The sequence below is a fragment of the Zingiber officinale genome, chromosome 3B (genome assembly GCF_018446385.1).
Source record: "Zingiber officinale cultivar Zhangliang chromosome 3B, Zo_v1.1, whole genome shotgun sequence".
Classification (NCBI taxonomy): Eukaryota; Viridiplantae; Streptophyta; class Magnoliopsida; order Zingiberales; family Zingiberaceae; genus Zingiber; species Zingiber officinale.
This window is the reverse complement of record NC_055991.1, coordinates 131,836,560-131,847,100: the sequence shown is the minus strand read 5'-3', so window position 1 is coordinate 131,847,100 and position 10,541 is coordinate 131,836,560. Positions and strand designations below refer to the sequence as shown.

The 10,541-nt window shown below is 39.9% G+C and overlaps 1 protein-coding gene across 4 annotated transcripts; it reads left to right on the top strand.

Moving 5' to 3' along the window:
* Nucleotides 1–2,603: 2,603 nt before the first annotated feature.
* Nucleotides 2,604–7,883, top strand: LOC121967805 (protein IQ-DOMAIN 3-like). 4 transcript variants are annotated; one of them, XM_042518257.1, is made up of 6 exons: nucleotides 2,604–2,951; nucleotides 3,105–3,165; nucleotides 3,728–4,163; nucleotides 5,099–5,320; nucleotides 6,714–6,836; nucleotides 6,982–7,883. In XM_042518257.1, the coding sequence occupies exons 3-6, from the start codon at nucleotides 3,780–3,782 to the stop codon at nucleotides 7,678–7,680; spliced, it is 1,428 nt and encodes a 475-aa protein (XP_042374191.1). In that variant the 5' UTR covers nucleotides 2,604–2,951; nucleotides 3,105–3,165; nucleotides 3,728–3,779; the 3' UTR covers nucleotides 7,681–7,883. The 4 variants fall into 4 exon arrangements, with proteins under 4 accessions (XP_042374191.1, XP_042374194.1, XP_042374192.1 ...); XM_042518260.1 differs by lacking the exon at nucleotides 2,604–2,951 and having other exon boundaries at nucleotides 2,959–3,165; nucleotides 6,714–6,833; XM_042518258.1 differs by lacking the exon at nucleotides 2,604–2,951 and having other exon boundaries at nucleotides 2,959–3,165.
* The last annotated feature ends 2,658 nt before the right edge of the window (nucleotides 7,884–10,541 follow it).

The window sequence follows — 10,541 nt, the reverse complement described above, 5'->3', positions numbered from 1 at the left end:
GTCCACAAAATTTATTTTATGTTCAAAAATCACTGCTTTAAATATAATAGATTAAATTGATATTTAAGAACATAGATATAATAAGAAGAACTAGACGAATACATAGAATCTAGTTCTATGTCATTCTGAACTCTCTAGATTCATCAATCGATTTTGATCAAAACTAGTCAAAACTAATTGATGGACATAGAGAGATTGAAATGCTAAAAAAAAAATATTTATTTATCTAATTTTTCTGATTATATTCATGCCCTCAAACGTCATTTCATTCGTTATATTAAGAGCGACGATTTTTTTAACGCATGTGTTCAAAAAATTTGATATGTGTCAAAAAATTTATTACTCTCAATATAGTGGGTCAAATTGATATTTGAGTACGTACATATAATTAATAAAACTAGACAAACACATAGGACATGGTTACATGTTATGCTGAGCTCTCTAGATTCATTAGTCGATTTTGGCTGAAATTAGTCAAAAATCGACGAATGGATTCAGAGAGATTGGAATAATATGAAACTATATAATATATGTTTGTCTAATTCTTTTGATAATATCGACACCCTCAAACGTTATTTCTATACTTCATATTGAGGACAATAATTTTTTAAATATAAACATGTTTAAAAAACTATTACTCTTAATATAATACAATCAAATTGATATTTAAGGACATAAATATAATTAGGAGAACTAAACGAATATATAGGATATGGTTTTATGTCATTCTGAGCTCTCTAGCTCCATTAACCGATTTTAGTCGAAATCGATTGGTAAACTTAGAGCTCGGAATGACATAAACCCAGATTTTATGTGTTCATCTTGTTCTCTTGATTATATAAATCGATTTTGTAATTGATTGCTATAGTGTAACAATTGATTCAAGATCTTACTGTGCTAATGAACAATATCCCGAAACAATTGATACTGTAGTAATCGATTTGAGTAAATGCGGAGGGGCAAAATGAGTATGAGATATGTGATTTGATAATTTTAAAACTTGAGTACGTGATTTAAATATTCCAAAATTTCATTTACGTAGTTCGATAATTTTAAATATGTAATATAATATTATAATCAAGAGTATTAGATCCACTTAAATTTAAACTATTGTACATGATTATTGATACGGGGAGTATCGAAAGTCTGCACCTATACCAAGAATGTCAATAGTTCTACTGAGATAGAGATCAAAATCCAGATAGGTCAACCAAATCACTTTCGCTTGAGATACCCGAGACAAGAAGCTCCATCAACTTGACACATCACCCCACTCAGCCCCCTCCACCATCTCGAAACACTGTCCAACTCGGCTCCTCTCCACCGGCTTGATACACCGCCTAGCTTTGCTCCACCGGCTGAGCACACCACCCAACTCGCCTCAACTCCATCGGCTTAGCATATTGCCCTGCTCGGCTCAACTCCACCTACTCGGCATACTGACCCATTCAGCTCTACCGACTCGACACACTACCATGCCCTACTCGACTCAGCTCTTATCGACTCGGCACATTGCCTGACCCCACTCAACTCAGCTCAACTCTTACCGACTCGACGTTCAGGCCTATCTGGCTTGATTTTGTTAGTCTGAGACCCTGCGACCTAATATACTCAAATTCTTCAGCCTCAACGACCTATAACAACATGGTGCACTTGGCGTGTAATAACTAGTAAAACATGATCTTCCATAGTACAAAAATGTGGGTGAAATAATCCTAGTTATAATGTGACACATTCCTCATCAAAATATGTCAAGCATCCCATTATCAATTAATACCCTAAAGAAAGAGGTATTAGACAGTTATGATATAAAAAGGATCCACTCCTGTGGAAAAAAAAGTACGTGCACATAACTGGAACTCTTCATTTCACTATTCTTCTTCTTCTCTATTTCCTCTGTCGGAGATTTAACTTGGACATTAGAGTGATTGAATCGAAGCATCTCTTATATATCCTCCATTATAACTCTTTCTTTCTTTCTAAGACTTAGCAAGCGCTTCCATTGATTCGGCTCTCTTTCTTGCTTTTACTTGAAGTTTGGCGACTCAATTAACTCGAAAATTCAGTGGTTTACTCATTTCAGACAAGAACAATTATTTTTAAATAATTTGATGATTGTAATTTAATTTAAAAATTATGATAATATAATTAGCATGCCTTTTACATTTTACATGCGACGCAAATAAATGGGTTACATACCCCAAAAATCAAACTTGTAATTTTAAAAATGTATTTTTTTCTTCATGCACACAATCTATTTGATATGTGATATGATGTGACGTCATCAGTATATTATCAGACTAAGCTAAAAAAAAATTATACTAAAAGAGGATTGAAATACAAATTATACTAAGCTAAATATTTATAATTATAAATGGCGTGTTAAATTTGAAATAATATACAAAAGCTGAGCCTAATTAGTTAATTAATTAATTTAAAAATTTTATACTAAAAGACGAATTTGTATTTTCCGACTTAATTAATTCTGGATACTTTTTTTCCAGTCATGTTGGTTGACTGACAGGTCCTAAGTTGAGCAAAGGTTGTCCCACCCACCAACGAACTTATGACACCAGCCCACCGTAGCGGTGAGACTTGACTACGGTGAGACTTGTCTAGTCATCCCACCTCGATGGCAGGAGGAGCATCCGACCAGTTTGCCCGTTCCTGACGGCCGAGACGGGCGGTTACCAGATCCGACGACGTCACGGCATCGAGAGAGATGACGAACGGAGAAGAAAGGATGGGGAGGCAGGAACGAAGTGACATTTGCCTCATCATTAAAAAGGGCAACGCCAGCTACGGTGACAGCTCAAAGGGGAGAGAGCCGAGAGAGAAGGTAGGCTGGTAGAGGCGAGACCCCTCCCTTACCGCCAAGGTGGGCCACAGCGGACAGCGGCCGCCAGCGCAGCGGCTTCCTTTACGTCATCACGCTTCCGAGACGAGATCTGGTATTTCGGACCTTCGATTCCTTCCTCTGGTCCCGTAGAAGGGGTAAAAGGAAGTGTGGCGAGGGTTAAAAATTTCTTTGTGGTCTTTACCGTGATCGTTCCGCCAATGACCAACCCTCTCTTTGGATCTCTTCTTTTTCTGCTCCCTGACAGCGTGTGGAAGAAAGCGAGGACCCTTTAGCTAGTGCTTCTGCCATTTCACCAGGCTAACCAGGTAATCGTGGCTAAAAATTTTCTCATTTATTGTTGGCATTGCGATTCCCGTTTCGTTTACTGCCTGCTTTCTGTTTCTTCTCGGTTGCTGCTCCAGCCGATTTGAACCTTTTTGAGCTGTTGATTCCTCCTCAATTGTGAGAAACTTTCAGAAAGCTTACCTTTTTCGGTTTTCAGGACATCCTTGTTCTTCATTTGTTTCTTTTCTCTGTGTTTTAACTTTACGCAGAGTTGATTTTTTGCTAAAATTATGTTTTTAGGGCAAAGATGTGTCCTTGAAACTAAAAATTGTAGCTTGCAAAGATACGTTCTTTACATTTTCTCCCTTTCCTGTCTGTGGATCCCCCTTTTTTTCTTTAAAACGTTTACCATTATAAAATTTTAATTTCCTTGAATAAAGTAAGTAAAGCGATTTTTAGTTTCACCTAGATGCTCATCGCAGTATTTCTAGTGGTTCTATGCGTTATAGCAAGTTCAATCTTTGTGGTTGGACATGGGTGCGCAGTATGAGCTTTAAGATTTCTTCTTACTTTCTTGTTTATTTTCATGTTCATCCACTGCAGTTCCATTCACAAGGATGCTTTAACAAAGTAGAAAATCGCCCAGAAGGTGGACATGGGTAGAAAAGGAAAGTGGTTTAGTGCTGTCAAGAGGGCCTTCATCCCCCAGTGCTGCCGAGGAAACCCTAAAGAGAGTCTTGATAATGTTAAGGTTTCCGATTCACTTCCTATAAAAGATGTGGGAACTACTGGTGCTGCTGCTCAATTGTTACTACCTGCTCCCATTGCGGAGGCTAAGTTGATCGAGAACGGGGATGAACAGAATAAGCATGCCTACTCGGTGGCGCTCGCTAGTGCTGTTGCTGCGGAAGCTGCAGCTGTCGCGGCTCAGGCTGCGGCAGAGGTTGTCCGCCTGACCACCTCCGCAACCAGGCAAACTGGTGAATCAAGCGAATTTATTGCTGCCGTCAAGATCCAGTCTGCTTACCGAGGTTACCAGGTGATCTTTCTACTTCATTTTCCCCCCAACTTGCTCTTCATAAAAATTAACTGCTTGGTTAAAAATCTTTGATGGAACCAATGCTCAGTACATTGGCTCCCTAACTGATGGCATGCACACATGGGCATGAAAATGCCATCCCGTTCATCATATTTGTAGAGGAACTGACTGCTCGATGAAGTCTCTCTGCACAAGTTCATTTTGCAAGCAATTTAGTCTGGTTTGGGTTTGAGTTGGTGCGATATTGGTTATCTTAGAATCATAGAGCTCTGGCATGCCTGTTGTGTTTTTCATTTATTGGACATTACTTTTCCATAATTTTCCTTTTCTTAAATTGCTTGTTTTTGTTATTTGGAGGCAGTTGTTCATGTCCATCTGATAAACCACTTTCCGTTTGGTATGCCTCTTTAAAGCAAACAAAGTTTAAACAACTGGGTAGTAAATGTGAGAAGATAAAGCAAGCAACTCTGTGCTTGTTATGGCTTTAACTATAAGAAGAGCACCAAACCACATAAATGATACTTTATCAAGTTGACATAGTAAACATGTGCAGCTGATTTAAAATGGTGGGACATTGAAATTATTGGTACCTTGGAACCCCATTAATGCGAGCAATACTATAATATGTGCTACTTTTGGTTTTAGTAATGCGTGACATCGTTTGCTTTACACTATTTTTAGAAGTTATTATCTTGTCCAGATTGTTAGAACCAGAATCCTTCTGCACTTGTGTAAATTAACAAATGTTGAATACCCAGGTTGCCACCTTTGGACATACACTAAAGCTAGTTGTGCTGTGAAGAATAGCCTTTAACTGAAACTTATGCATTTAATGAGGAAAAAGTTTGTCAGTGGTAGAAGTCCATGAGTTATTGCGCTCATTGTCTTCATCCTTCTTATATGATAATATTTCTCTTACTGAAAACTTTGTGAAGGCAAGAAGAACAACTAGAACTTTGCGAGGACTTAACAGGTTGAAGAGAGTGCTGGACGGAACTGCTGTCAAATCTCAAACTAGAAACACATTGCAGTGCATGCAAACAATGGCAAGAGTGCAGGCACAGATACATTCAAGACGGGTCAGAATGACAGAGGAAAACCAGGCTCTCCAGAGGCATCTGCAACGGAAACATGAAAAGGAACTAGAGAAAGTAAAGGTATGTATGCAATTTCTGTCATTATCTGCAACATTATTTTACACGGGGTTTGGAACTCAGAATCAGCCAAGGCCAAACTAATACTCCTGAAAAAGATCATATGACAACAACTTTAATTAACGGCGAATGTTTTATGGGTCAATGGCACCTGTTCGCTGTGGATGGGATTTGCCATAATGATGCTTGCAAGATTTCCATGTTTGCTTTGAAAATGCTATGCTGTGCTAATAGTTCAATGAAAATGCTATGCTGAACTAATAGTTCAATGTATTTAAACAATGTGGGAAGTGAATTTCATTCATGAAAACAATAGTTTCAACTTTTATCTCTTCTAGCTCTTCTAATAAAAAAATTGTAGCTATGCCATTCTTGTCTACTACTTGTAGATAGAAGAGTGGCATCAAACATACTCTTGAACTAAATTAATCCAATTTTATGCTGGATGAATGCACTTTGAAATGGACATAAATGATTGGTGTCAACGTACATGGTTTATTGTGAATAATTACCACACTGAATCAGTGACACTGATTTGTGAGCCTGATGGTGCTGATATTGATACCTAATACGTGAAGTCAGTGAGCATGATGTGAGCATGTTCTTGTTGCCGTTGCAATTAATGACTATGAATATGGATAATCTACAAGCATGTATTGTATTAGATGCACATGCATGCCTCAATTGCAGTGATACTTCAACCATAAGAACACTATACCTATAGAAAAATTTGATCTTGTGACCAGCAGATCTTTTCAAGCCTCATATTGAAAGTGGAGTAACACTTGTGTTTTTTAGGGATTGATGCCTACTATCTTAACTTGATGCCATGGCAAACTGTTTGAATCTCATGACTTTGGTTATTAAGTCTGCCTGTCTGTCTTTTTTACCATGACCGTGTCTTTGTTTACTTTCCAGAGTCAGCTCTTTTGGCTGTTCATGATATCTGATTACCCTTTGATGCCATTGTTTCTGATGTGATTCAGTTCAAACAAGAGAAAGTTGTTATTTTAGATTGAACATGCAGCTATATGATATCTTTTTCAGCTTTATAGGACTATATAGTAGCTGTATGAAGTTTGATCTTGTAACAACCTTATCCTCTTTAAGTCTCATAGTGAGAATGAGCATTTCTATTGGTTTATATGGATTGAAAGACATTTACCATTTTTGAAACCTACCCTTTTACCAGAGTGCTAGCATTGTTACCTTTCAAGTGTTTCCTATAATTTTTTCCTAGCCTTTTAGCTGCTCAGGATGATCCGACTTGCCATTCAATCATATTGTTTTATGCTATCACTCAGGTGTCATTTTGGATTGGACATTCATCTTTTGATATATGTTCATCCTCAGTCTTTCTTCTCTTCCGGACTGAACTTTTCCTATTGTCTGACAGATTGCGGAGGAATGGGATGATAGCCCTCAACCCAAAGAGAAAATTGAAGCAAAGCTACTGAATAAACAGGAAGCTGCTATAAAAAGAGAAAGAGCTCTAGCTTATGCATTTTCCCATCAGGTGGTGGGCATCTTTCATTGCACTAATATTATTGTTTATATTGAACTTGTCATTGTTATTACTATTATTATTATTTTGATACTTCTTTTTTTCCTCCAATATATATATGTATATATGTATATATTTATTTTTAATTTTCATGTTTCAGTGGAGGAGTTCATCTAAATCCCTGACTCCAGTATTCACAGAGCCAAGCAATCCGCAATGGGGATGGAGCTGGTTGGGACGCTGGATGGCAGCAAGGCCATGGGAGAACCAAAGCTCAAAGGAAACTAATGATCATGCCTCAATAAAGAGCGCTAGCTGCAGTTTCATTGTCCGCACATCAAAACAACGTGACGCTAGCTTCGAACGCACTCCATCCGCAGCTCAAAAATCAAGCCGGCCTTCGAGCCATTGCTCACCTGCAACCCCAAGCTGCATGACACCATCTGTTGCAAGCAGAAAGAAATCAGAGAGCCCAAGAGGTCGCCTGTGCTCCGTCGATGATGACTCGAGGAGCATGCTCAGTCTGCAATCCGAGCGGCGAAGGAGGTTCAGCATTGCAGGATCATCAATAGGCGATGATGAAAGCCTCGGGTCCTCGACTGTACCTAGCTACATGGCGTCTACAGAGTCAACTAGAGCCAGGTCCCGATGCCACAGCCCACTAGTGTGTGATATTGCTGGAACTCCTGAGAAAGGGTCAGTTCGCTCGTCAAAGAAGCGCCTCTCCTTTCCTTCAGTCGACAAGAGCTGCATCTCGTCTTCTGCAAACCTTAGGCGCTTTTCAGGCCCTCCAAAGCTAGGCATTTCTCCTGTGAAGGTTGTAACTACCGCCAGTGAAGAACAAATAGCAAACAATTGAAGGAGTGCTTACTTGATCTAGCAGCAGATTAGCTACTAATTTAGTGCGTCGGTTTGAGAGTTCTTGATTAGCTTGTTTGTTAGCGTTGTGATTCGTGATTACGTTTGTGAAAGTTTGTCCAAATGGAGTTCTCGATGTGAGCTTATTGTCTTCAACAAACTGTTGTTGGTGTGTTTGCTATTTACTTTTCTTTCAGTTTAACATATTGCAGTTTACCAGAGGTCTGGTTCAGGTCCAGATGGCAATAGCAAAACTCGTCCAATCGAATTGGCAGATTCAGCTGAATCAACTACAGATGGGTCAGGTCAGTTCAGGAAACCTTAGGCCCCACAAGTTACGAAAGCAAAACAAGATGTAAAGGAGAGCAGCTGGTTCTGGTTCTGGTTCTGATTCTGATTCCAGGCTTTAAGAGGCATCAAAAAAGCTTTCAGAAAGTATTAATTTTAAGATATTCTAGTAATCCTCTTGCAAACTGATGTGGACCCAGATAGAAACACAGTGAACATTTTTTTTCCTACTTTGTGAAAAGATGCCCACTCGAGACACATTTGGAGACACTTTGCTCTTAATGTTGATCAATCCATACTCTTTAGGCTTTTCATCAGCATCACAAAAAAGTGGAACAAGAAAAAGAAACTTGTCTTTAACTCCTTGGATTTCACTTTCAGATTAAGAACCTTTATTCGTTATTAGATCGAGTTCACACTTATATATTATGTGCTTGTATATTATGTGGGATCCTCTCTGAGAATGCTCGATGATCAATTTGCTGGTGAGATATCATTAATATTGACTTCTTTTGAAAAATTTTTAGATCTTGTAATCTTATGAAGCCTTTCCAAAGTGTCTGAGATGAAGAACACACCTAGAGGAGCAGATTAGAATGACAGTTAGGGGACACTCCGACGGTCAAATAAAGCTTTTGAGAAGGAGTTGATCATAGAAATTAGGGTTTTAGGCGTTATGTGCACGTACCTTGGCTTTTCAGGGTCGGCTACCTTATATAGGATTAGGTCTCTCCGTCACATTCTCCCAATGCCCCCCCTTGTTCCTCACGATCGTGGCCATGTTCCTTGAAATAAATGTCCATCATAGCACATTTATGTCAGAGTGAATAACTACGTTTTCCGTCTTTCGTACAATAATGACAACATTATCCATGTCCTCGAAGAATAACGGTTCCCTACTTTAATTTTTTATAGCTAGAGCCATTTCAGCTTAGTCTGGAGTCAGGAGTCAAGAGTAGGTAGCCTAGGGTCAGGAGTCGGTAGCTTGGAACTTGGAATCGGGAGTTGGTAGCCTGAAACTAGGAGTTGGTAGCTTGGGTCGGGAGTCAAGAGTCAGGAGTCAATAGCCTAGAGTCGAGAATCGGGAGTCGGTAACCTGGAGCCGGGAATCGGGAGTTGAGAGCATGGAGCCAGGAGTCGGGAGTCCATAGCCTGGAGCCGAGAGTTGGGAGCCTGGAGCGAGGAGTCGGGAGTTGGTAGCTTGGAGTCGGGCCTTGACTACTATCATGACTTTTGACCTTTTAGCCACGCGGCCTTGATTTCCCTCGTATCTCTAATCTTTCCCTCAAATCTAGTTGATGGAGACGAAAGTTTGGCATCATTATCCATGTCCTTGAAGAATAACTACGTTTTCCATGTTTTGTATGATAATGACAGCATTATCCATGTCCTTGAAGAATAACGGTTCCCTACTTTAATTTTTTATAGCTAGAGCCGTTTCAGTTTAGTCTGGAGTCAGGAGTCAAGAGTAGGTAGCCTGGGGTTAGGAGTCAGTAGTCGGTAGCTTGGAACCTAGAATTGGGAGTTGGTAGCCCGAAACTGGGAGTCGGTGGCTTGGGTCGGGAGTCGAGAGTCGGGAGTCAATAGCTTGGAGTTGGGAATTGGGAGTCGGTAACCTAGAGTCGGGAATCGGGAGTTGAGAGCATGGAGCCAGAAGTCAGGAGTCGAGAGTCCATAGCCTGGAGCCGAGAGTTGGAAGCCTAGAGCGAGAAGTCAGGAGTTGGTAGCTTGGAGCCAGGCCTTAACTACTATCATGGCTTTTGACCTTTTTAGCCGCGTGACCTTGATTACCCTCGTATCACTAATCTTTCCCTCAAATCTAGTTGAAGGAGATAAAATTTTGGCTAACTAGACTATAGTGAGGTGGCAGGATATCTTTTTCATTCTTAATTCTTCTGCCACGTGGTCAAGAGTAAATCAGGGGCACATCTGTCAAAAAGATCTACACTTTAATTGCCATCACGTCCATTAAATCTGGAATATGCTTTATCAACATTGATTTTCGAGTTGGGGAGACGACATTGCCTCCAAGGTTATATCACATTTAAGTGATATGACCATTTAGCAAGGAAGACTGACCACCTATCTCAGCGTAATGATTATTACGAATTATCGTAATTTGTGTTTGGTCGGGCTATAGGCGGTCCTCTCTTACTCCCCAAATGATCTAGATCCAAGGGTCTTGATTAAACGACCCACTATATAAATAAGATTGCAAGGGTTGTTGTCATTTTATGCAATCCTGATTTGTGTGTACGTTGATCTTCTTCATCTTCGCTTTAGGTTCCTTGTGTTTTCATCCCTAAGTAAGTTTCTCATCTCTTCGTTGTTGATCGTTCCAGACTATCTTTGGCCTCCCCTCTTCTTGTCAGCGTTGGTACCTTAATATTGGTCTTGTGATGACTGCAAGGTCCTCTTCTCCTTCTCTTTGGTATCGATCGATAGAATCTAGTTTCAGTAATGCCTCATTAGTTCGCATAAGGACCATCCTGATCGTCCACCCCCGGGATGTGTAACCTTCTTTCAAAGTCATGTGATAAGTGTAGGACCGATGACACGTGAGACGGGGGGAGG